The sequence below is a fragment of the Sphaerodactylus townsendi genome, linkage group LG11 (genome assembly GCF_021028975.2).
Source record: "Sphaerodactylus townsendi isolate TG3544 linkage group LG11, MPM_Stown_v2.3, whole genome shotgun sequence".
Classification (NCBI taxonomy): domain Eukaryota; kingdom Metazoa; phylum Chordata; class Lepidosauria; order Squamata; family Sphaerodactylidae; genus Sphaerodactylus; species Sphaerodactylus townsendi.
In genome coordinates, this window is record NC_059435.1 from 8,892,912 (window position 1) to 8,920,534 (window position 27,623).

Genomic DNA, 27,623 nt, shown 5'->3' on the forward strand with positions numbered 1-27,623 from the left:
ACTTGGTTACCTCATTGGGAATGCATGTTTGGTTCATTAACAGTCTAAAATGAGCAGAGAACCCCGGCACACATCTTAATTCCCTGTCTTTTGGTTCATGTTAAGAACTAACTTTGAATACTGGTTAAGCGGCTTCTGCAAATTAGTGGGTTTATATTCTTTTTATGACTGGTTTGCTGCTGCAAACATGTATTCTTGTCGCCTGTGTTCAGGGAGTCTTGGTGATTGTGAGGCGCGAGGCCAGGTTAGGGAGTCTAGCAGAAGTGTTGCAATTCTTAGGACACTAAACAACGCAGGGCAAGAGACCTGTTTTGATTATGCCTGAGTGGGCAGACACACTGATCTGGACATTCACCCGCATAGGCAATTCAGGGGGAGGGGAAGAGGACACAAACATGTAAGGCCTCTGAAATAGAGGAGAAGAAAAATTGGTTTTTCCCTACTTTTAAGGAGTCTCAAAGTGGCTTACAATCACGATCCCTTCCTCTCCCCACAGCAGTCACCTTGTAAGATAGATGGGGCTGAGAGAGTTCTGAGAGAACTGGGGCTAGCCGAAGGTCATCCAGCAGGCTTCATGGGGAAGAGTGGGGCATTGAACTTGGTTCCCCAGATTAGAGCCTGCTGCTCAGGTGTAGGAGTGAGAAATCAAACCCAGCTCTCCAGATTAGAGTCTGCCGCTCCTAACCGCTACACCACTCTGGCATCGGCTGTGAATATTATCAAAATGCTGCGTTACTCATGCAGCCTCTTTCAAGAGACGCCATGGAAAAATAGTCACCTGCATACACAGTTTCAACTCATTCTCTAGACTGAACACGGGCATTGCAAAATATGTTTTACGCCAGGTATCCTCAGACACATTTTTTGTCTAATTTATCTTTAGATAACCTTTACCCCTGCAGTGTCCGTCATCCCCCTACCTGTTCACTTGGAGGGAAGGATTTGTTACAGAATAACACATTGCACAGAATATTTGTGTTTAAGCCGAATGCCCAATTCATCATTATCATTATCTTGTCAACTACCTTTTGTATTTGTACCCTCGCCTTTGGAATTTGTCCCACAACAGTTTCTCTATCTGAGCTTTATGCCCAGCTCTGTATTGGTATGGTGTTTTGATAAAAACATGTTGTGATGTTCTCGGAGCTAGCACATATCTGTTGTGCTTACGTCGAATGGCCAATGCGAGTCTGGCACACGCAGCTAAGGTGGAAAACAGGTTGCAGCGTTGCTACAAACAATTCAAGCATTTTGGCACATAGAGGTCAAGGATCTGAGCACGTTTGCTCACTACGTCTCTCTGGACAGAAAACCGCCAGGCAACTTGAGACAGATGAACGGGGGAGGAACACAGTCTCTCCCCTTTTTATATCCCAACTGGGAACATGAGAAAGGCTGGTTCTGGTGGGTTTTCTGGACTGTGTGGCCGTAGTCTGGTAGATCTTGTTCCTAACGTTTCACCTGCATCTGTGACTGGCATCTTCAGAGGTGTGTCACAGAGGGAAGTCTGATACACACTGTGATGGACTTCCCTCTGTGACACACCTCTGAAAAATGCCAACCCAAATGCAGTAGCGCTTTGAACAAGGTCTCTGAATCGGCCATTCAGCCTGTGAGAAAACCAGCCACAACTCAGTTCGAAGGAATCGGAATAAACTGTGAAAGCCTTCAACAATACAAAGAGAAAGGCTGTTGACACCCAGGTGTGTCCCAACCATACTTCCCTAAGGGTTGCTGTGCCATTATGACAGGAGCGATACTAGTGGGGGAGTGGGAATAGAAGGGAATATCCAGTATTATGACATATTTCTGTGCCAGCTGTCCTCCTCCTCCTCCCCTCTGCACTCAGGCAACAAAGGCTGTGGCATAAGATGGAAAGGGCCTTGCTGGAAATCTGCCCTGGTTCTTGGACTTTATTAACGAGAGAAATATCTGGGATTCCCACTGGACCAGTTTTGCTGCAAGGGGATCCAAATGCAGGTGGCTCGCATGACTTACTTCTGGGCCGCAAAGATTTTATGTCAGGTGCTCAGAGGAAGGGGGTGGGAGTGGGGGCAGGCTGTAGGCAGTCAGCCTGATTGGGAATGGGCAGGAAGTGATGAGCGAGTCAGGTCAGAAGTCTGGAGGAGTTGAGAGAAAACCAGGTGTCTTCCCTCCTGTCAAAGCTGAGCTGTGACTGAGTGGTGGAGAAAGCTTGGCTTGCAGAAAGCCACAGGCTCAATCCCCAGCATGTCCAGTTAGTAGGTGTGAAAGTGGGTGTTGAGAAAGATGTTATGATATAAAAAAAAAGTTCACAAAAGGTTCATCTTCTAATCAGCAGAGGTTTGCCCAACAAAGAGGATGGAGACAGTCAGTCTAGGGCCAGGAAGCTACAGTTGTCCTTTAAAATGATTGATGAGTTCAACTGTGACTCTAGACCAGTGGTGGGATCCAAAAATTTTAATAACAGGTTCCGATGGTGGTGGGATTCAAACAGTGGCGCCACCGCACACACACACCTCCAGTCCCTATTGGGCAGGGAGGTTGCTTTAGTAACCCCTTCTCGGCACTCAGAAAAAATTAGTAACCACTTCTAGAGAAGTGGTGAGAACTGGTTGGATCCCACCTCTGCTCTAGACCAATGATGCCGGGGTGGGGGAAAAGTATCCTTGTTGGATGTATAAGATGCAATGCATTGTATATGCTAAGTTCAGGGAGAGTCTGAGTTCAGAGTGTTCAGTGTGTTCAACTTTGTTGTTGCTGAAGAGTTCTGTATAGCTTTATAGTCTTGTATAGAACAGACCTTGCAACTGCCAAAATAAAACCTTCCTATGGAAAGAACATCTTGCATGGAGAGTATTATTTTCCTAAGTGCTAGGAGGTTGCAGTGAGTTCAAGAGGACTGTGGACCTTCTCATCTTGCCAGAGTGACTCCGCTTTAAACTCTGCTGATAAAAGACTGTGCCTGAGATGTTGCAGCGCTGGAGCCAGTCTGAATAGATGCTACTGGATGAAGGAATGGTTTGATTCTTTTTCACAAAAGTAACTTACAACATTTTCAGGATGATAATAAAACATCCCTGAACAAAGACAGTCTAGCATGTGGTGGATGAAGTTATCATTCTTCTTAGATCTTTCAGTGGAAAAGAGTACAGGCAGACCTCTGGGGTGGTTTGGCATTGCCTTCCCCAGTACTCCCCCCCCCCCCCAGCAGGCTGAGTCAACCTTGAACCGACTACCTGCGACTGACTTCCTTTGGAATCGAACTCAGGTGATGAGCAGAGGTTTGACTTCATTGCTGCAGCTTACCTCTCTGTGCCAGGGGGCTCCTTTTCACTTCCAAGAGATGTCCTGAAAAGTGACCCAGCAAGGAGGTCACTTGTCTTTGGCACCCTGACATTGTCAGCTGTTGGCTGCCTTTGACAGCTTTAAGTGCTTTCAGTCTAACAGACCTTAAAGGGAGGTGTAAATTCCTGGAGGATCTTTGTAAACTTGAATTAGCATGAAACCTGCGCACACCCTCTTTTCTGTGTTGTTTCCTACCCTCCACCCCGTGTGTTTATTTGTGTGCGTGTGTTTAAAATCGAATGCTTGAGGCGTTTGCTGTGTCCCCCTCTCCCACCCAGGTCTACTGCTTCAATCATCTGCCAGAGGTATTTGGAGGGGAGGTGGATTGCCATGCCAGATGAACTCACCCCTTCCCATCCATAGTGACAGTTCTACCCAAGAGTCCCTGGGCCCAGGGAGAGGATTTCTGTGCCCCCGCTCCTTCCATGACACCATGGAAAGATTTTAAATTAACTACAATCGTTCTTATGCAAACATAACACTTAACTGGTGCTGAGGATAGAGAACTGAGAAGCAAACTGGTTCTACTCAGAGCTGCAGGTGCAGTAAATAAATATACTAAATTGTGATTTGCGGCTTACCGTCGCGACTGCAAAAGCTGATGCAGACATAATTCAAACAACTGCTAACTCAGGAATTGAAGGGAGTGGCAAATTTACGCACAAGAGGTGAGGTAGGGTGGGAGGAATACAGGAACTCATTCACGAGTTGACATCCTCTGATAGGATAAGAAGATGAGGCACTTCTTCATTGGCACTATGCCACGCTATCTCCCCACCGCCCACTAGATTGGAGCTAAATATGTCCCATCTCGGCCTCTGGAGCTCCATATGTCCCATCTCGGCCTCTGCGCTCAGCAGAGGCTAATTTACTGGTAGTCCATGGCCCCTCCATGATGCGGCTGGCTTCCCCCCCGGGCCAGGGCCTTTATGGCCCTGGCCCCTGTCTGGTGGAATGCTCTTCCACCAGCTGTCCAGGCCCTGCAGGACTTAATGAGTTCAGGACCTGTAAGACTGAATTATTCCGCTGGGCCTTTGGGGAGGCCGGCCGCTGAAAAAGCTCCACCTCCCTCCCCTTCTTCCCTCTCTTTTAATAGTTGGGACCTTGCTGTCCCCTTTTTAAAGGAGTTCAATCATTAGACGCCATCTGTCTGCTATTCTGAAATTTTATACCATGATTTAAATGTTATGTTTTAAATTGTATTGGTACTACTTGTGCCATTATATTATTTGTTGTTATCTGTTGTTGTGAATCGCCCTGAGCCCTCCGGGGGAGGGCGGTCTATAAGTTTAACAATCAATCAATCAATCAATCAATCAATCAATCAATCAATCAATCAATCAATCAATCAATCAATCAATCAATCAATCAATCAATCAATCAATCAATCAATCAATCAATCAATCAATCAATCAATCAATCAATCAATCATACCATGCATCCCCCTCGTGGGCCTCTTCCATTATATGCTTTTAAGATTTCATCCTTGTAATATATTTTACAGCAGAGGTGTCCAACTCTGGCGCTTCAGATGTTCATGGACTACAATTCCCATCAACCCCAATTGGCCATGCCAGCAGGGGCTGATGGGAATTGAAGTCCATGAACATCTGAAGCACCAGAGTTGGACACCCCTGTTTTATAGCATCCAAGCAAATTTGGATGCTGTAAAATACATGCAGCTGAAATTTAAATGTAAAGGTCCTGAATGTATATAATTTTCTCTTCTAAGGGGATGAGGAAAGGGACGATTAAATGCTAATGACATTGTGAACAGAACTATTACGGCAGTGATGGCAAACCTTTTCGAGACTGAGTGCCCAAATTGCAACCCAAAACCCATATATTTATCATGAAGTGCCAACATGGCAATTTAACCTGAATACTGAGGTTTTAGTTTAGAAAAAACAGTTGGCTCCGAGGCGTGCGTTACTCGGGAGTAAGCTTGGTGGCTTTGCTTTGAAGCAACCATGCAACTCTTCCAACGGGTGAATCACAACCCTAGGAGGATTACTCAGAAGCAAGCCCCATTTCCAGCAACTGAGCTTACTCCCAGGTAAAGGATCACGCTTTAGTTCTTCTCATGAAAATCAGTGGGGTTTAACAGTGCTTAACAGGGTTACCTACACTGCTTCCCCAGGGTTACCTACACTGCTTCCCCAAAATTAGGTCTTAGGTTTAATGCTAATAATCGAGCCCAGCGGCCCAGGCCAGCCTAGATGTGTGTGTGTGGGGGGGGGGGGGACTCAGTTTGTGCGTGCCCACAGAGAGGGCTCTAAGTGCTACCTCTGGCACCCGTGCCATAGGTTACCACCACTGTATTAGGGCATGGGGTCTCCAGCCTTTCTGAACCTGTGGGCACCTTTGGGATTTTGAGAGAGAGTCGTCAGTCCTGCCACGGAAGGCAGACCCAGATGCCGTGCCACTCTCTTCGCTTGGCTGAAGAACTGCATGGAGGCCAGGCTGAAGTAGAGTTTCTAACGCTGGGTTGGGAAATTGCTGGAGAAATTGTGGGTAGAGCCTGGGGAGGAAGGGTCTCAGGAGGGGGTTGGATCTCATTGAGGTATGATGCCCAAGAGACCACCTCGAAAGGAGCCATTTTCTCCAGGGGAACTGACTTTGGTCAACTGGAGAGGACCTCTAATTCCAGCAGGACTCCAGGCAACACGATGCTGAGCACAGGATGGCATGCTCAGAGAAAGAGTTTGTGGGATTCTGGCTTTGAATATTTATCTCCCTTCGTAGAACAGGCTGGCTCGGGAGATTCTAAGACCGGAACAAAAACCTGCTTTATGAAATAAGCTCAGGGCAGCTGCCAGTCAGGTCCGAATGTGGCATGTAACCACACACTAAGAAAATCCAGGGCGTTTAAACAGTCTTCCCGATCCTCGAAAACCCTTTCATTTGAATGAGGGCAGTCAAATAGCCCTGCCTTGTAGTGTCCCCATTCACTTTTTCGAAGCTTTCCGGGCGACTGGGAAATAGTGACTCGTCCGGGCACCTGTAGGTGCAACATTCCAGGATGCGATAAGGATCCACTTTCAACCGTTTGCTGCCACCGAGGAAACATCCATAGTCATTAATGAAAGTCAGCGTTCTTTTGTCAAACGCCTTGCCGTTTAGTCCTTTTGGGCTAACCCCATTTGCACTGATTAGACACCAAACCTAAAACAATATTTATTGCAGCTGAGATTTTTCATTAGTCTCTTCTCTCTTTCACTTAACTGCACTGATGTGCCATGCGATTCTGATGGGGGCAGAAAGAACAGCTAATTTGTGTTTCAAAATGTGTGTCTACTGCTATATGAGTGTTTCAGTGGCTACTTTTAGAAAGTTTTTAAAGCTATGCTTATTAGAATGTTCTATTTGGCAGCATTATCTTTCATTCCCAAACTGTCATGGGGGTCAGTATTGTCACATGACTTGGGTTGTTTCCCCACTTACCTGCTGCTGCGCGCTACTGTTCCCAAGTAGCTCGGGGGTCCCCGGCACTCCCCACTACAGGGGCGGCGACAACGCAGCCGCCCCGACGCGGCCGCTGTCACGCCCCCTCTACGCGCGTCATTCCTGCTGCTCCTCGAAATTGAACCTGTGGGCACCTTTGGGAAATTGCGCCTTTTGATGACCCCGGTCGTGGGGAAGCTCGGGAGCGTGCCAGAAATGATGCGGGCTGGGAGTAGCACGCAGCAACCTTTGGTCAAGGTAAGTGGGGAAACAACCTTGGATAGCTGTGAATGGATTTCTTATGGTTTTCTTTTTCTTGAGTGTAAGGCTGAGTTTACAAATCCTTTCAAATCTTTATAATTCTGTGGTGTAGTGGTCAACACTGGAGGACTCTAGGATTTGATTCCCCACTCCTCCATATGAAGTTTGCTGGGTGACCTTGGGTCAGTCACAGTTCTCTCAAAATCTTCTCAGCCCCATGTCTCTCACAAGGTGCCTGTTGTGGGGAGAGGAAGGAGTTGTGATTTTAAGCACTTTGAAGTTCCCTAAGTAGAGAAAAGCAGAGTATAAAAAACACTAGTTATTTTGCTAGTGGAACCTTATGTAACCAGTGCCGTAATTTATCAAGAAGTCTGATTTTATGTATATCCTGAATCCTGTTCATATCCTTAAGATAAAGGAGCTTATGTACAAATGTAAGTTTCATTTTCTTTCTTGTAAAAGACTGAAACTTTTTCCAAGTATTTTATCTACTCCTGAATCCCGTTGTAGAAACAAAGCATGTACCCTGTCCCAGTGGCGTATTTGCCTAGAGACAAGGGGTACCCCTTGTTCTTGGGCGCCACTCCTCTGGTCACATTGGGGGGGGGGTGCAAAATAAGCCCCCACGTGACCAGGAAGATGGCAGCAGGGGGTGGAGCTGGGCGCCCTCGACCCTGCCCATGTCGAGGGCGCCCAGCTCTGCCCCCCTGCTGCCCTCCCATTGCCCCTCCCCACTGCTGGCTGGGCTTGTAGCCAGCAGTCCCTTCTGCCCCCCCCCCCCCCCGGGGAGGTCAGAAGAGACTGCCATCCCCGGCCTCAGAGAACTGCTTTTATAAGCACTGAGGCTGGGGTGGGGCTCAGGGTTTGGGGCCAGGCCCCCAGGGGTGGGGTGGGGTGTGGCCCCACTCCTGAGCCCCGCCGTCCTGCCTCAGTGCTTATAAAAGCAGCTCTCCAAGGCCGGGGACAGCAGTCTCTTCTGGCCTCCCTGGAGGGGAGGCTAGAAGGGGCTGCCGACTGGGAGCCCAGCTGGTGGGGGCGGGGTGTGGGCAATACCCCGAGCCCCTGCCTGGTCCGGGGGGGGGGGGTCAGCGGGAGGAACCCTGCCCCCAGGTGCAGGGCGGGGTGGGGCGCCCGGAGACAACTTGTCTCTGGGTGCCATTTATCCCCAGTACGCTTCTGCCCTGCCCCTCCCCAAAGCTTTCTGCAACATCTGACACGTGACTCCATGATAGGAAGTTGAGGTTCGGGCAGTTTTGGGTGGTCATCATATATTGCGCTATTGTATATCTGGCACTTCCAAGCATCACTGAAGAAATCACTCACCAAATAAATAATTGCTCTGTGGCTTCCATGGGATTCCGCAGAATGTCTTTATTTTGTGTCCAAACAATTTATGCACAGCCGATAACAATTAGAATAAATGTTCAAATAAGTGTAGTAAAATTAACAAAGCTGCAGAATAGAATGCAAATATAATAGTTGAGAGAATGAGTGTGTGTGTGTTCTTTAGCGTGGGGTTTGGAATGCCGGTGTTGCGCTGTTAATGATCTTTATTAATAAATAACTTAGATAGGTGTGGGTCCAAAGGGCTGTGACCTGTTCTTATTACATTCCAGAGTGTTAGTGTCAATAAGTCTTGGGAAGCACGCTTCAGAAATTGGCCTATACAGTTTTTTCATTTAAAGGTCCCTGGCTTATTTTCCTTTGGGGACATCGTGCATCAAGACTTCTATTCTAAAAGGGAAGATAACACAAGCAAGTAACTCAGCTGTTTCGCCAGGGCATCAGCCAGCTCATGGAGTAAGTATGTTAAGCTACAGCTGAAGCGTGGAAGGAAACAGCGAACACTGTGTGCAACGTAGCAACCAATTTGCCTCCATTTGCCTGGCATTTCAACCTTGGGTTTTCTTTTTCCGTGATCTTGTAAGATCACTAGAACATCGCTACTGTTTTGTTTGTGGACAGGCCTTTGAATTGAAAGTCCTATTGATGTGGACTTGGGGTAATATAGCTATCATTCTCTTATGCTTCATTGTTAAAATGCTGGCCATCGTGTGAGAGGAAATGTGCAAAAAGATTTCTTTAAGACTGATTGTTGTCTGTATCGGTTAGAAATATAACATCTCAAAACAAAAATGAAGACTTGAAAAATGGCTTTTTTCCCTGTTTCTAATGGAAATTTGGGGGGAAATAAAAAACTTGTGAAGTATAAATATTTGTTGTTGCTTAACCATATGAATACATACTTTGCAACTTAGCAAAAATAAAATTAGATTTTGGTTATTTATAGAATTTGAAAGAGTACATGTCTTAATTTTCTACAAGCGTAACTAAAATTATACCGAGTACTTGAGAGACAACGTCACACTGTTGTACTCTGTGTTGCATTAGCACATGCATCTTAATTTTTGCCATCTGAGAAAAAATAAAATAAAAGGGTTGAGTACAAAGTTGTAGTTAAAAAGTGTAGTATCTGGATAGAAACAGTCTCATATAGCATCAATAATTAGGGCTACTAGCATATTTGGGTAGGAAGTTAAAATTTGTAACATTGAAAATACTGAGCTGCTTAATTTATTATCATCAATCGCGTTATAGTATATCAATTATTCTCTAAATTATTTGCATGTGAACAATAATCAGATCCATAAAATACATTGGTATGCCTACAATATACATAGGAGTTATCATTATCTAATGACGTGGATTGACTTGCATGAAATTTTTCATGGTGTGTTTTTTGAATGCGTGAACCATTCTTTAAAAAAAACACTAATTCCAAAAGGGGGAAAACATACTTCATAGAAATACCTTCCTCTCTCAGAATTCTCCAAAATTTCCATTGGGGAAAAAAGTGGGGATGAATCCTTGGAGTAGAAGGGCTGGATTTTTTGGGGGTGGGGGACGTGACTTCACCACTCTAGTATTAGTAAATTATTGTATTTTCCTCCTTGCCAATCCTAATAAGGTCAGTATGCTGGAATTTTTAGGAAAATCACAGTAGAATGTTGGTATTGTTACAAAGAGAGAATATAGAAATCAAAATGAATTTTAGGTCCAAAGTTGTTATAAAATATGGCAATTCCTTTTAAAAAATGAACAATAAAATAGTCCTTAATAAAGTTTCTTTGTCTCTAGGAGCCAGGTTTATTTTTAACCTTTGGAGTTCCATAGTTTAATGACCAATTTTGTAATTATTGCTACTACAAAACATAATTGTAATCTCTTCACACCTTGTAATTTTATTAATGCGATTACAAAAGTGTTGTTACATATATTTAAAAATGGGGTAAATTCAGTTGGCATTGTCACATCAATAACAAACCAGAGCTGTTGCAACCAAGGGAGTTTGGGATGATTTCCCCCCAGAACGAAAGGAAGTATTCATCACTAAGGAGCATTCATACATAGCAGCTTTGAGCCAGGACTGGGCAAGCCTTCAGGGTGAGCAGGGCACATGAGGCCAGGATATGGCCCTCACTTTGCATGGCCATCATTCTTTGCCATCTTTGCCCCTCATTTGGAGCACTTTTTGAAGAGAGCTGGGCCCTTTTTCTCCACTGAGACAGAAGGACATCTTGTCCTGGTGATTCTGACCTCTTGGTACAGGGAGGCAGGAAATAACATTCTTCCACTTCCTGTCTACTTTGTGGGAGTCAGCCATTTCCAGTTCTGTTCCTGCCTCAGTTAGGGAAGCAGAGTTAGGCTCAGGCTCGTCACTAATCTGATCTACTCTCACTTAACTCTTAATCTTGCCTCTCCTCCTGGTCTATTTATTTTTGTCTTCTCCCTTTCGACTCTCTGTCCCAGTAAAGGTAGGTAACAGGGAAGTGGTTAGGTTGAGTGAGATCTTTGAGTGCAAAATTGTGATGGCCATTTTGACCACCAAAAAAACACTCCCGCTCTTGAGATCATGCTAGGAAGTGAGATAGAAGATTGCTTTCTCTCTGAGTCAGAGCTTGAGGCCTCTCTCACAGTTGCTGCTGGCAGTATCGAGGAAGAACACAGCAATCCTCACCTGGGATCCAATGCTTTGGCTACACCTGAGGCTGAGCAACAGATGTCAGGGAAGGGCATCAAGAAAAGGTGTGTTCCCGTAGACTGAAGACACTCAGTGCAGTAGGAGAAAGGGGTGGATGCAGCTTCTGAGCTGCCTAAAGTTGCAGCTGCTGCCTAGAGTTCCCTCCAATTGACTAAAAGCCTTCCCAGGGGAGCAACTCAAGCTGAGGGGGTTTCGGTTCCCTTACTCAGGTGTTTTATTGTCTTCTAAGTTCATTGCATTCATGAGACAGCTAGTGATGGAGGAAATTGCATTATATTATCTCTTCAAGGGCCGTGGGTCCAGAGCTGTCTCCCCCCTCCTTCTTATAATCTCATCCCACAGATATGGGGGGGGGGGGTGTCAGGTGCAGGGCTCTTCCTCCTGGACCACAAAGATGGCCAGGAAGGTGGGGGAATAGGATAAAAGAGATCTACAGACATAGTTCAATGGCAATCTGATCACTCCTCTTCCAGTGAAGAGGAAGAGAGGGAACTCCTCTCAGATGAGGAAGAGCTTCACCTAGATGTCCCTGAACAAGCAGCTAGATTTTTAATGTCTGAGGATGTTATTTACCTGCTAGCCAAGTCTTTGGTGGCTCTGGGCCTTCAAGAACCTTCAGATGAGGATGTGAGTACAGTTCAACCTATTAAAGGGACACCTACTGAAACATCTGACAAGGTTTTCCCATTGCCAGAATTCTTTGAGACACAAATCAGAAAGAAATGGGTCAAGCCCACTTTCAACAAGAACTTTCCAGCATTTATTAAGAAAATTTATGCTTTCCCTGAGTTTGCTAATAAGATGTTCCAGGTGCCATTAACGATGCTTCCATAGCCATCCTGCAGTCCAATGGTCTATGTTTCCATTATGAATGGTAGAATAGTAGAACTGAATAGTAGAATTGGAGGCTGAGATAGTTTTGAATAGTAGAATTGGAGGCTGAGATAGTTTTGAATAGTAGAATTGGAGGCTGAGATAGTTTTGAATTGCTATTTCAAACCGTAACTATACAGTAACACCTGTGCAAAAGGGAAAAAAGGGGGAGGGTTGTTCTTCTGTGTCAAGGACAACATCACGCTGCCATTAGAAATTATACGTTTTCAGCAGTAGCTTGTAGAATAAATGCATCCGAAGAGATAAGGAGAGAAATATCCCAAAGCAATGGGGGCGGGGCAGTGGTGGGATTCAGCAGGTTCTCATCACTTCAGCTGTTAAAATGGTACTTGTAAAAAAATCAGTTGTTAAATTATTTCAATCCCACCATCGGAACCGGTTATTAAATTATTTCAGTCCCACCACTAGTGTGGGGGAGGTGTGTGGAATGAAATCATAGAAAACATTTCCAAGACATAAGGTGTGACCAACGGGAAAATCTGTGGTAAGCTGTGCATGTGTTTATGTGACCCTTGTCTTGAATGACTATGTACACCAGTTGCTCACACAGGGCTGGATCTTAGGGGACGTCTGCTGAAATAGGTAGACCAGGCAGTCTCCACTTCTTTCCTGTTTGGATTTTTCTGCATTTTGGTGTATTTTTAGAACTATGTAAAAGGGAAGTTAAAAGATCACCCAGCCGTATACTTATAGGCACAGACATCTGAGGCTTTTTGTGAAGTGTGACTTCAGTGCTAAAATTATTAAAGAAGTCACTCCGGTTTTTCCAGTGGCCCCGCCTTCAGATTCAGACGAGTTGGGCTGTTTACAGTGACATAAGGGTACATCCTGAATTTATTCAGTGAACAGCTGTGGTCATCTGCTGGCGTGAGGCAAGACAGTCCCAAAATTAATATACTCAAGAAGAAGAAGAAGAGTTTGGATTTATATCCCCCCTTTCTCTCCTGCAGGAGACTCAAAGGGGCTTACAATCTCCTTGCCCTTCCCCCCTCACAACAAACACCCTAGGAGGTGGGTGGGGCTGAGAGAGCTCCGAGAAGCTGTGACTAGCCCAAGGTCAACCAGCTGGCATGTGTGGGAGTGTACAGGCTAATCTGAATTCCCCAGATAAGCCTCCGCAGCTCAGGCGGCAGAGCTGGGAATCAAACCTGGTTCCTCCAGATTAGATCCACAAGCTCTTAACCTCCTACGCCACTGCTGCTCAAAACATTTCTCATGAGTTTGACTCCTAAAATGCTAGCTGAATACTGAAGTTCCGGTTCAGATGTGGACCAGTAGCAGCACTAAAGATGAGAGTTTATTGGCAGGGTTGCTATCCTCCAGATATCCTCAGAACCACAACTGAATCACAGATCTGTTCCACTGGAAAAAAGGGCCGTTTTGTACACTGAACACTATGGTGCTGTACTTAACTGAGCTCCTTCCCTAGGCTTTTCTTCAAAGTCTCCAGGAGATTCCCAGCTGCCCTTGGAAATCCTGGTTATTGGGCTCAAAGTGACTGACTGCAGCTCCGTGCTAATTCATGATCTTCCTTTTATTGTTCCTGGCAAAGTGTCCCTTCAGATTTCAATTTCAGTAGAAAGACAGCTGTGAATCACCCACCGAGAAACTGCAGTTTGCCCTCTGGGGGGAGGCGGGATAGGTGCGAGCCAAGGTGACTGGCTTCACAGCTTAACTTTGAGGTAGGCAGGCGAAGCCCGGGCCATGTTGGGCAAGGGCTGATGTCACCAGGAGGGGAGGGCGGATTGTGACCCTTTAAAGGGGAGAAGCCCTCCCTTTGTTCCTAGCCATGTGCCCGGCCAGCCAGCTGATTTACTTACCCACCTCTCCACTGGGAGTTGTCCCAGGTTTGTTGCATGTGTTTCTGTCACTTAACTTCCGTTAGTGGTGGCGCATCTGGGTAATGATCTGGAGGTGCTGATGGTGGCAAGAGGCAACCGCCCTGCCGAACCGGCAAATGGGGATCACGTCTTGCCAGGAGTGTCCGCCCGGCAGAGCCCTTCAGCAGAGCGAAGTCCAAAACAGGGCATCCACCCGTTGGAGCTTCGCTATGAATCAGACAGGCCAGATCAAGACCCATGCTACGCCTCATGCTTCTGTTTTGGTTGGCTAATAAAATGGCTATGGCCCAAATGTTTATCCCAGCAAATGAGTCCAGTGTGGTTATTGGAGAGGATTCACCCAGGTGGTTCCCACCCTCAGAAGGCAATGGTCATTCACCAACAATGAGTGAGTGATGCGAGTACATGATAAAAAAATTTCCACAAGTATTGCTGCCTTTGTAGCCTGCTTCTCCTTTCTGGATCAAGTAACCAACCTCAAGATGGGATGCGGGGTTTTAGAATTACAACTGATCTCTGGACTGAAGAGATCAGCTCGTCAGGAGAAAATGATGTTGGGAAGTGGACCGTGTGGCGTTGCATCGCTGCAGATTTCCCTCCCTCTGCCCCTTGTCTCTGTCATCTCCAGGTCAGAACTGGTTGCCCTATCTTTTTACCACCTCTGCTGTTTCTTCATTGTGCCTTCAGTGCAGTCCCACATGGGGGCTGGGCAGGTGCAGGACAGCCATGGAGAACTAACCAGAAGGCTTCCATAAGCTACACATCACTTGCAGCGCTCTCCCCTCCGGAGCTGAGAAAGGACATTCTGTACCTATTCAAGGATACTTCCTTGTATTTATTTATTTATTTTATTTATACTTTGGGCTTTTATACCGCCCTATCCTCGAAGGGCTCCGGGTGGTGTACAGCATATAATAAAATACAGTCATGAAACCATCATAAATTAGTTAAAACCTATAAAAGCAGCGAAAGGCTAACTGTAATACTAATAATTATAAGTGTGAGTGGCATCCGGCTACCTATTATTAAATCCTTTCCCAAAGGGAGGAACGGCGAGTCCCATCAGATAATATAAGGCCCAGATGTAGGAGCCAAGAAAAGGGGGGGGGGCACCATCAGCGGCCAGTCCCTCCAAAGGCCCGGCGGAACAGCTCCGTCTTACAGGCCCTGCGGAATTCACCAAGATCCCACAGGGCCCGGACAGCTGGCGGGAGAGCGTTCCACCAGACCGGGGCCAGAGCCGTAAAGGCCCTGGCCCGTGTGGAGGCCAGTCGCATCATCGAGGGGCCAGGGACCACCAGTAAATTGGCCTCCACTGAACAAAGAGGCCGTGTAGGGACATATGGGGTGATGCGGTCTGGAAGATACGAGGGTCCCAGGCCGCGTATGTGATGAAGTATCCTTGACAATGTAGAGAATGCCCTTTTTTCACGATTCTCTCCCATCAGTCCACATGTATGGCCAAGCTAGATGTGATTGGGGCAAACATTTTTGTTGAGATATCTGCCCAATTCACATATGGAAGAGGGACTGCGAGAAGCTAATTCCTATATCAGAAAGGGTATGTGCCAGATATCACATTCTTGGTAGATCACATATGGTGGTATCATGTCCAGGTCAAAGGTCAGAGTGTCCAACTCATCCCTTCCTTTGAGGTTACTTCACCCATTTTGAATTTTAAATTTAAATTTTCAGCCTCATGTCACTTCTCCCTTGCCATTTTCCCCTCCAGAAAATTAAGTTCAAATTATTCTTGAAACAGGAAATATCCAGCCCAAATTGTAAGGTGCTCAGGAAAGCTACACATCTGGTAAAAACAACAACATCTGAGTTCATTTCCACACTAGTTTAGCACTTGGCTATGTATTTCTAGATTCATCACAGTACCAGTAAATAATGCAGTATTTAGAGTTCTCAGTTCTGATTACATGGATGGTTACTCTTTTATTTATATACCTTTTCTTTTATTACTTTTGTGCACATGTTGAAAATCTAATTTTTCCCACCGTCCTTTATACACTCCTTCACGTCTCTGTTTAATAATTATTTATTTGTTTATTTACTTCATTTTTAACCCACCTTTCTCAGTGAGACTCAGGGCTTATCACAAAAGATCAGCAAGATTCCAATCTGTTTAAGGATGATTAAGGCAATAAAAGGCTGTCCTCCTTCTCTGGTCTGTAAAACTTTCACCTTTGTTTCTTTATGCTCAAATCAGATGTTTTCCTCGCTGAGTGAGAGAATATATGGTGCTTTGTTTCTCCTGTGGCAGAAAGAGTGCAGAAATTAGATTGTGTTTTAATTTTTGAGAAAGAAAACTTTTTTTAATTATTAAGGGTTTTTTTTATGTAGTGGTGATTAGCTAGGTGCAAAGAAAAGCATGACCTTTTGCACACTTTTGGTCTTTTCTGGTCAAGTGTCCATTATCTTCAAGTCAGATTTGCAATTGTGCGTGTGTTTCCCATTCTTCAGAACTCACCGTACCGCAGATCAGGGAAGCCTTGTGATTTCCAAGTGTGGGCAAAGTTCGATTTTCCCACCTGCCTGTGCAGGGAAAGCAGGGCAGAGTGGTGTGCATTTTGCTACCTTTGGGTTTTCTACTCCTCTCTGTCTTTCTTCATCCATACGGGAGCACTTCTGCCAGCATTTCCTGGGGATCACTAGATCTTCTTAAAAAAAAACCCCACTTTTGCTCTGTCCCGGGGGCAAGAGATCAAACAGACTGACTTTAAAAAACAATCACAGACCGCAAACAACCACATGAACCCAGAAGCATTCGTTCAGGGGGCAGGGAAAATGGTGCCTGGGCTTGGGGGAAGTAGTGGGACATCCCCTTGTGCATAAATGAAGAAATATGGGTAGACCCCACTGCAAAGCAAACAGCTGCACTGAAAAGTGTAAGTGCACAAAGGGCCTATGTCAGTGCGAACCACTGAGACTTATCATACAGTCAGGAGAAACAGGTACCGTGTTTCCCCGAAAATAAGACAGTGTCTTATATTAATTTTTGCTCCCAAGGATGCGCTATGTCTTATTTTCAGGGGATGTCTTATTTTTCTGTGTTCTGTTCGTCAGACATGCTTCTAAACAAAAACTTTGCTACGTCTTACTTTTGGGGGATGCCTTATGTTTTACACTTTAGCAAAACCTCTACTACGTCTTATTTTCCGGGGATGTCTTATATTCGGGGAAACAGGGTAGTTTTGAAGTCTAATGATTAAGGCAGTTAATTCCTTTTTAACTTTTAACAGTATGATATGGTATACGTGTAAACCAGTGATTCTCGGACTGTAAGTCAGAACTGCCAAGAGGGTCATGAATCTGTTGCTGGGGGATTGTGAGATCAGGAAAGAGAAAGAGGGATAGGATGGGCTGAGAGAGAAAGCTCTGGGGAAACTCAGAGACAGGTTTGGGTTTGCCTGGGTGTAGTGTGTGGAATAGATACAAAATGCAGCTTGTTCTTAAATCACCCCGGTATGTTTAGAAATATTTTTAAAAAATAAAATATGCACTCGTTCTGCGATGACATGCAATTCTTGTTCGATGTGCTGGGGAAGGACGCGAGAGCTTGGAGTTACTTTGCAAGTAGGTCGTGGAGATGCAATACATTTAGAAGCAAATCCCACTTCCAAAACCGTTTGGAAAGCAACTGATATCGAACCACGGTTCATGTTAAAAGAAATTCAGAGAACTTCCTCTAGAAAAGGAGGAGTGGAAGTGGAGAACTAGCAAAACGTCTGCTCCTGACCTTCCCCCCAAAAAATAGAGCTGTAAAGTCTCTAATGGTAAAATATGCATTTCTAGGGTGCTGGTAGTACCTGGTTTCTAATTTGTGTTGTGCTACATAGAAGGAAACAAAAACTGTTTTGGAATTTTGTTCTGTGTTTTATGTCGCAAATTCTTCCTCGGCAGCCCAGCTGTGAGTGATGAACTGAACGTTAACTTTTGGAGGAGAGGCTCATCTCGCTTTGCAGTGGATGTGTGGTGGGCCAGTGAAATTGGGTTTGTGCTGCATAAAATTTGATGCACCACTAATTACTGTTTGTCTCAAACCGTGCCCATTGCCTGATGGCGACTGTTCTCCTGCTCCCTAGTTTTGCAAATAAGAATCTGTGGGTGAGGAGGTGTAGATAAAGGCACGTGCATATAACACGACCCTTTGCTCTCTTTTCCCAGGCGAAGAATGAAGGCCCGGGCTCCCCCTCCGCCAAACCAGCCTCCTGCTTCTCGTAAAGTGAATAATGAACACAGATTAACCGCAGACGTGGCAGTGCCTCCTGATCAGGGTGGGATAAACATGAAGGAAAACATGATTAACAGAACAGTGGACTTTATGGTAGTTTTTCCAGATGGAGAAGAGCAGAAGAACTCTGTGCATGGGAGGTAAGGCTTTTGTTCAGTAAAAACCGGTGTTGCTTATCCTGGTTTCCTTCTCTTGGAGGCGGAGACCTTCTCGGTGGGTGATTTCCACCCCCTCTCAGGGAGGCAGGATCAAAAATGTCACTTCCTATTCAGACTAGGACTCCTTACTTTCCCAGTTCTATTTCCTGCCTGAACAGGGAGTGCATGGATCCTTTGGGCTCCTTAGCTTAGCTCGCTTTTTTGCTTTCCCTTTCCTTTCCTAGCGACTTTTTGTCCTATTCTTCTCTGTTCACTATCTCACTATTCTTGGGGATTTCCCTGTTAAGATGTGTGTATGCATGTTCTTCTGCTGCTTGTAATCCATCAGTATGTGTTACATAGGGGACTACTGCTTTTGTATCTTCAGATTCTTGGCCCCTTGTTTATACTAATCTCTTCCACCTAGTGTCAAAAGAAAAGGGCTCACTTTATTGATATCACAGATTATTTCTTATTAGACTGCACAGCTTGCAATGTTCTAAACGCAGTCTAGACTATCAGCAGTGTGTTATGGCCTGCCCAATAGAAATTATACTGAAGAAGGCTTGCAGCATTTGCTGTCTACTTTCTAATGAAGTCTTGTTATAAGTAAATCATGTCCAAAATTACAAACATTACATACCATAAAGTGTCTGAAAAACAGACTCTGAAAATCTTCTGCAGTACAAAACATTGGAAGGAATTTGCAGATAATGAGGCCATTGGAAGGTATATGCAGATAATGAGGCCATTGGAAGGTATATGAAGATAATGAGGCCATTGGAAGGTATATGCAGATAATGAGGCCATTGGAAGGTATATGCAGATAATAAGGCATTGGAAGGTATATGCAGATAATGAGGCCATTGGAAGGTATATGCAGATAATGAGGCCACTGGAAGGTATATGCAAATAATGAGGCCATTGGAAGGTATATGCAGATAATGAGGCCATTGGAAGGTATATACAGATAATAAGGCATTGGAAGGTATATGCAGATAATGAGGCCATTGGAAGGTATATGCAGATAATGAGGCCATTGGAAGGTATATGCAGATAATGAGGCCATTGGAAGATATATCCAGATAATGAGGCCATTGGAAGGTATATGCAGATAATGAGGCCATTGGAAGGTATATGCAGATAATAAGGCATTGGAAGGTATATACAGATAATGAGGCCATTGGAAGGTATATGCAGATAATTAGGCCATTGGAAGGTATATGCAGATAATAAGGCAACTTGTAACCTGGTAGTTCCCCAAACCTGGTCATGGTTTCTTATCAGTATTTTGTTCCTTCCAGTGGTCTGATTCATTACAATTGCTGAGCATAACCATTGGGAAGGACAAAGGCTTCCTATTATCTGAGGCAGAAGCAACATGTCAAGACCAAGGCAACAACCCATCCAAAAGAGCCTCTATTCAGTAAACTTGTTTCCACTTTCTGGGGCAAACCCAAATAACTGATGCTACTAATGAGAACCAGGCTTGGGCTATTACTGTCAGTATGGGAGCCGATTGCAATTAACTGCCAAGTACTGGCCATCACCTTAATTGGGTGCGCTGTCGTATTTAACCCTCCCCCAACTGAGAGTTCTTCTGCATTGTTCCACCAAAACACACTGTGTGACTGTACAAACGATCACTTAAAGAACAGTGGTTATTGGTAAACAAACTCTTGTCAAACAACAAACATAAATGCCACATTTTCAGACCTGTCTTATAATCTGGTTGTGGTATTCTACATACATATCTAATTTAACTTTTCTCACTGTTTTGGAAATACATTGAAAACTTTGCTGTTTTGTGGAAGTACGATTCATGTGTTTCTTCATACCAAACGCATATGTGCATGTAACATGTCATATGTCTTATTTTTGTTTTCAAGTCCTTTAGCGTTAATATAGTTCTAGATTAGTCTATTTTCAATGTAATTGTTGCTATTACATCTCACTTTTGTAGTTAGATTCTGTAAGATAGATTAATAAATCACTTTGCGGCTGAAACAAATATGAAGTAGACTGAAGCAGTCTTTGCTGTGGGGCTTTCCATTCATTTTCCTTTAAGAATCTAAAAGTTAGATATCTATGATCTGACAAACAATTTTGTAAGAAAATATCTCTGAGGGATTTAAGTTGGCATGGAACACTTTAATGCAGAACTGCTAAAGTTTTTAACAGAGCTTTGCTTGTGATATTAAAAAAACCTGTCGGTCTCCCTTGTTTTTTAATTTTAATGTCTACTATATGAATAGCCTTTGTTTATTGACTAAAACCAACTAATCAGTTTGATACTGATACTGTGTGTGAGGTGTGTGTGTGATTTTCTGCTCCCCCCATAACGAATTCTGTGCACGCGTGCCCACAGAAAGAGCTCTGAGTGCCACCTCTGGCACCCGTGCCATAGGTTCGCCATCACTGGCATACATGTTTGTCATTACTTGTTGGTTTACTTGCCAGTTTGAACATGTAGGAGATTCCTATGACCTGTGGCTGATTTGAAGAACATACTTTTTTTGAAATGCTTCCACAACACTTAAAAAACCATGGCAAATTTGCTGTTTTTTCCTAATGCATCCATCCATTCATTCATATTCCCTATCTCTCTCTCCCTCTCTCCTTGTTTCATTCATTTACATTGAAATCTTTGTTTATTTCTTAATAACCTCGATTGCCTTTCTTATTTCCAGTAAAGCTGTGATGGACCTGTTAGTTGACCTGTGCAGTCGGTACCACCTGAATCCAGCCCACCACACTCTTGAGCTTCAATCTTGGGAGAGTCCCCAACCGTTGCAGTACACGCCAAATACGTTGATAGGGGCACTGGATGTACAGAAGATACTTCTCAAAGAGAAGTCTCTGGAAGGAAAGACAAAGAAACCTCCACCCAAGATTCCAGAGGTCAGAACTGTGTGGGTTTTACTGTATGTGTGTGTGTGTGTGTGTATAAATTATGTTATTTATAGTCTACCTTTCCAGGGATCAGAAATGTGTGGGTTTTACTTTATGTGTGTGTGTGTCAAAGTTAGAAGGAGCAGCAGTGGTGTAGTGGTTAACAGCAGGTGCATTCTAATCTGGAGGAACTGGGTTTGATTCCCTGTTCTGCTGCTTGAGCTGTGGAGGCTTATCTGGGGAATTCAGATTAGCCTGTGCACTCCAACACACACCAGCTGGGTGACCTTGGGCTAGTCACAGCTTTTCGGAGCTCTCTCAGCCCCACCTACCCCTCAGGATGTATGCTGTGAGGGGGGAAGGGCAAGGAGATTGTAAGCCCCTTTGAGTCTCCTATAGGAGAGAAAAGGGTGTGTGTGTGTGTATTATATATATATATACACACACACACACACATACATATATATATACATATATACACACACACACACACGTATAGGTATACGTATATATGTATATGTGCATATGTATATGTATGTATGTGTGTGTGTGTGTGTATATATAACATATATATCCATCTCTCTCTCTCTCTATATATATATATATATATACACACACACACACACACAGAGAGAGAGAGAGAGAGACAGAGAGAGAGATGGATATATATATAAAATATTATTTATAGTCTACCTTTCTTCCTGAGATGGAAGGAGTGACAGCAATAATTCTTTCTGACAGTAGAACAGGGCAACTGGGGTTTGGATCCTCAAATATTTTTTCATCTGCTTTTTACTCTGCCCTTCCTCCAAGGTGCCCAGGGTGAAGTACACAACTTCTTTTTTGTCCTTATGGCACGTGGCAGAGTTGGGCGGCTTCCCAGTCCTGACATGACATCTGAACAAATTGCCACACTGGCTTGATGTTAATGTTCTCGTCACTGTGATGTAATCATAACCTCCATCTCACAGTCAGTGAGGAGTCAGGAACATAAAGCCGTCTCAGCGACCACTGGTGGTACAGATTGATGGAGGCTGCTGTGAACCATGAAGTGTCAGCAGATATAGCACATTGAACAAACAGGGTAGAACAACCTGTGGAAGGGGGCAGTTAGCCTGTACAGTTTAAGCCTGCACCTGGCTAGAATCAGTTTTGTTCACAGATATAGCTCCTCTCTCCCCTTGTCCTCCATCTGGTGTCTCAAAGTTAGAAGTGATCATCCGTTTCTTGGTTCATATCAATAATGTACAAGATAGTATAGGATAGTATTTTTGTTATTTGTTTCAGAGCCAGTGTGGTGAAGCGGTTAAGAGCAGCAGACTCTAATCTGGAGAACTGGGGCTGATTCCCTGCTCCTCCACATTAGTGGAGGACTCTAATCCGGAGAACTGGGTTCAGTTCCCCCTTCCTATGCATGAAGCTTTCTGAATGTCCTTGGGCTAGTCACAGTTCTCTCTGAACTTTCTCAGCCTCACCTTCCTCAGGAGGTGCCTGTTCTGGGGGCAAGGGAAATGATTGTAAGTTGCTTTTTGAGATTCCTTTTGGTTGAGAAAAGCAGGATATAAAAACCAATTGGCCATGCTGGCAGGGGCTGATGGGAATTGTAGTCCATGAACATCTGAAGAGCCACAGGTTGCAGACCCCTGGTCTAGCAGTTGCTTTATGAAGTAGGCTGTGGGGAGACAAAGGTCCAAAAACAGTTTCTGTTAATTTGGGGATCTTTGTTCCTGGATCTGTCTAAATCTGATAAAGCTGTTATCCTGTAGTCGACCCACGTGGTCAGCGTAAGAACGAGACGAGACGCGGAGATAACATCTGGTGGAGATCGCCAGCAGCGGGAGCCCGGAGGTCCGTGTTCCTAGCGAGTCTCCCGCATGCCGGTTCCTGGCACCTTTTATTGTTATTCTATGGTGTAGGAAGGGACCCGGGGGGGGGTTTCGGGAGGCCGGGAAGGCGGGAGAGTGGGGAGATCATCATGTGATGCATGATCTCCACCTGGCTACGTCTTGAGGAGAGAATAAGCGTCTCAGCCTAATCCTCACCTGGGGGCAAGACCATTGTCCTGCGCCCGGTGATTGAGCCAGACAGTTCATGACCCGTGACTCATAGGGGGATGAGGAGTGGGAGTGTGATGCGACCAGAAGGCCCGTAGGTCCGTTGGTGTCTAGCACGTTCTACCCGCGGTGCTGCTGGGTCAGCAGTGCATTACTACATCTCCTCCTTTTACATTTTAGAAAAGAGAGGGACGAAATGCTAAGGGGTGATTTAAAGGGGCCTTGTCTCCTCCATGCGTCTGGTCAAGCTGACCGAGCTGCTTGTGCTGTGAACTTTGGATTTGCGGGGTAAGGGAAATTGAGGGCTTCTTACACGTTACAGGCAATATTAGACACACATTGAAGCGAAACAAGATCGATACTTGAGGCACACAATTAAAGCAATGCAAGAGCTGCACAATAGCACTCAACCATCCTCGGCAGCCAGCTCCAGAGGGCTGACCACCAATGGGAGCAAAACATCATATTCAAGATTAGATACAACTTCTTGCAGCTCATGCACTTTCATATGAATCAATTGGGAATTATCAGAAAGATTAAAACAACACATATTATGTACATTCTCACAACCTTGGTGATGTAATAACAATAAGTAATCCATAGCGTACGATTGTCTAAGGGTTAAACTTGACGAAGTTCCTGCTATAGGAGGCCAAGTCCAGAGCAATGGAGGTAGAATTGATGGACTTAAAATTTTGCAGGCCAACCCGGCCAATAGATCTTGGTGTTACAGGAAACAAGTCCGGGGGCTCCCACAAAGGAAGGATTCTGAGGGAGACAAGCTCTAACTTTGGAGGAAGCATTGTCGTTCGACAGAGGAGGAGGATCGAAAGGCAGAAGCGGGCCGGCGTGTCGAGGAGCTCCTGGGGTGGAACCTGGGAGTAGCAGAGAGTCCCGGCAGACAGACAGGCGGAAATGGAACAATAACAAAATATATAACTAAAATTAGGGCATGCAATAAATTTTAAACAATAAAACATGGCTAAATGATACATAGGCTGGATGATGCGGAGGCAACCCATTAATGCGTAATTGTCCAATGCATGGCACTTGCTGTTTGACTACAAAAACTACAGAGAGATGACGTTAGAGTAAATGGATTTCTCAAAGTAGTGAGAGCTCCGGATAGTCTTTAGCATTGCAGGTTCAGTGATTCTCACGAGCAAGGTTGTGAGAGAAAGCGTGTTCGAATGTATTAAGCGGCTGAAAACAGCGGAGAGTTCCAAGGGTTAACCTATCAGGGGATGTTCCGGCTGTAAGTTCAAATCAGCGAGGCGGTGGGGAGGAAAAAGGATGGTGGTTGTAGATGCCTGAAGATCCTGCAGGGGTGACGATTGTCACCGGTGGGGGGTAGTTGTGTGAGTAGCTGCTGATGGCTGTAAAATCCGCAGCGATAGCAGAAGAGCTGCAGCTTTGGGATTCTTAGGTGTCTAGAGGCGGGCCACTGCGGAGTCTGGGTTAGGCTGATCGTAGCTCTGGCCTCGCGGATCCCTCTGGATCTTGAATTCGTTCGATGCTGATTGTAAGTCTGCTACGAAGCTATGGAATGGCGGGAGCCTACTCGGGGGACCTGTTCCATCTTAAGTGGTGTGGCAGCCGTTTGGCATCGTTCCTCGAGCTGGTGGGACATAATGTGGACTGGAATCCATGAGAGACCTGTAGGACAAACACTTCCCAGGTTGCGGGGAGGCGGTCCCGCCAGGTTCGATCTAGGAGCTGGCGGTAGTAGACTAACAAGCGTGGGGAGGGTCCTGACTGCCTGAAGTGTCTTTCTGAGGGGTGATCCTGTTGCCCTGATGGTAGAGGCAGGCAGATTTAAATGATTGATAGTGAAGAGTACTTTTGATACTGTCTGTTGTATGTGGCCTAAATGGGGGGCTACCTCCCCTTTCTTTGAATTTGTTTGGCTAGAATTTCTTTGAAGTTGCGATTTGCTCTCTCGCGATCGCTTGCCGGTGCTGTTGTAGGGAATTCCGTGTGTTATACGATTCCCCAGATTGGTGCAGAACTAGAGCATGGCTGCTTGGAAGAATATCTTGGAGTCGTTGTCCGTTTTAGGCGGAGGCTGACCCATAGCCGGTTATGCATGCAAAGAGGTGCTGGATAGCGTGATTGGTTGTTTCGCCTCTCCGAATTGGTGGCCCAGGCGTATCCAGTAAGGTATCTACAGTTACATGTAGAGTGCTTCCAGGGGCTAGGGCAGGGACCAGGGAGTTCACGATCCATTGCACCACAAGTCATTTTGCCAGGCCCCTCGGGTTTACCCGGGGTCATGAAGGGCAAGGCGTGAACATTGAGCTGGATTTGATGGGTGTGCCTGGTTGAGAGGATGCTACAGGATCGGACGAGTGCTTTTGCCCCTGGTGGAAGAAATGCGTCTAGCCGTGGAGAGTGGGAGAGAGGGTGGAGATGTGGGTAGCGTTGTCTCTGCAGCTGGTTCCCCTAAACTGGGGAGCCCTGGGAGGCGGCGTGTGGCCTAGCATATGGCCTCTAGTATTGAGAAGGTTCTGGATGCTAGTAGGTTCCGTAATGTCAGGAAGAGACTCATGAGGTTTGAGTCGATTCGAAGGCGGCGTAAGCTCCGGGAAGGTGGAAAGCGTCATGCATACGTATTAGAATCGACCAAAAGTTGAAGAGGTTGGGAAAGTTTGAAAAGGCCAGAATGGCTCTTGGCCAGGATTCGCTCAGTTGGCGGAGGCTTGAAGTGGCGATGTCGCGGTCTACCATTGACCATTTGTTGAAATGCAATGGCGCCCGGCGCTGCCCCGTCGGCCGAAAGATAGTGGGGGCTTTGGAGGTGGGACAGAAGCAGCTAAAGGCGAGCAAGGACAGGAGGGTAGAGTGGAGGAGAGAGTGAGGCGAGGTCTGGGGGGGGAGGTGGAAGGATCTCCCCACGAAATCCTCAGGGCCAGCTGGAGGGGTGAAAAGCGTTCAAGAGATGCTGGAATTCTGCTCTGTTTAGAGGCATGATTTTTGGGGGTCCCACCCACCATTACCATGATCGCTGGCCCTTGGTTGATGAGATCTAAGTAAAATGGCCGGGGTGGAGAGATTTTTGCAGGGCACATGAGGTAGGTAGAGCCACTTTCGACCAGAAAGGTTTGTGGCGGTCCGAGTGTACCCTAGGACTCCGGTTAGGAGAGAAGTGTTCAAGAGGAAGAGAGAGAAGTTGATCCTTGAGGGGACCCGATCCACCCATCGTGAGCCTAGGACCTCCCTTACTGCTTTCGAAAAGCGTCCTTGTGCTTTTAGGTGAGTTGGATCCTGTCCCTGGGTTTTATGGCCCGGAAGGAGTGAGAACAAGGCTGAGCAGGGAGGTGGTGAGGCAAAGAAGGGCGGACCCAGTTGGGGTTCGAGCAACTGCTGCAGCTGGAGGAAGCGATGGGCGTGTCTGGGATTTGCATCTCTGGTATGACAGAAATTTGGAGGCAGGTGGAGAGTTTATACCCCAGATACAAAGAATGGCTTGTTCTTTTGCACCTTTTGGGGAGGCGATGTATAGAGCCAGACTGTTTTAATGTGTCGACCAGCAGCGTTATCCCTACTGGAGGATAGAATTAGGATGCGGCTACTAGGATATCGTCCATGTAATGGATGATTATGGCTCGAGCTTTTAGCAGCTTGAAGGGGCTAGGAAGCGTGATGGACAAAAACTGACTGACACACAAGGTGGGGCTGTTGGAAAACCCTGGGGCAATACTTTCCATTGGTATCTGGCGTGGGCTGCTGATGATTAAAAGCACCCGGTACCGTGAAAGCGAAATGTACTTTCGGTCTTGGGAGAGGGAATACAAAAAGAAACAATCCTTCAGGTCAACAATCAGGACCTGGTAGTCGAGGGATAAGAGTTGGGAGTTGGGTAAACCGCGACTGAGGCCCATGGGTTGGATGCAGGCATTTACTGCTCTGAGATCCTGTAGCATGTCGCCATCGGCCACTCTTCTTTTATCACAAAGACAGGCGTGTTCCATGGCGATGTGAGTCTCCAATGTGGCCACTTGGCCAGTTGTTCCTCCGCGAGTTGGTGCATGGCAGTCAATTTTTCTCTGGGCAGTGGCCACTGTTCTACCCATACTGGGATGTGCCCAGTGGTCCATGTGAGGGGGGGAGGGCAGTGGGGGCCGGGAACTACTAGCCTCCTCGAGGCTCTCCCATGGCAATGGGGAGGCCGGGCCGGAGTGAATTACCGCCGAGTCCTGGGGGGGGGAGCTTCCGGTGTAGCCTGCTCCCCTCCCACTCTTCCCCGGGTGCGCCGAAAATGGCAAAAGCTAGCCTGAGCCACTGATCCAGGCCGCCCGGCCCACCCCTCCGCCCGATAAGCAAGTGCGGGAGAACTCTCTCACACCCTGGGGTTTACCTGGGCCTCTGAACTGTGTGGAAGTGGGGGCCCCGGCCGGGATGCTCTCTTGGGGGCGTAGGAGCCCTTGGCGTCGTGGCTGCCCTCGTGAGGCCGTTCCTGCAGGATACCGCCCACATTGCAGGGTGTAT

The 27,623-nt window shown here is 46.0% G+C and overlaps 1 protein-coding gene across 5 annotated transcripts in view; it reads left to right on the forward strand.

Annotated features, from left to right (window-relative positions):
• COBL (cordon-bleu WH2 repeat protein) overlaps positions 1-27,623 on the forward strand; it is a 239,104-nt gene that overhangs the window by 71,976 nt on the left and 139,505 nt on the right. For all 5 annotated transcript variants that reach the window (XM_048511299.1, XM_048511297.1, XM_048511302.1 and 2 more), the window contains 2 exons: positions 17,986-18,192; positions 20,880-21,090. In XM_048511299.1, coding sequence (XP_048367256.1) covers positions 17,986-18,192; positions 20,880-21,090 — 418 coding nt within the window. The remainder of the gene's footprint in view (positions 1-17,985; positions 18,193-20,879; positions 21,091-27,623) is intronic.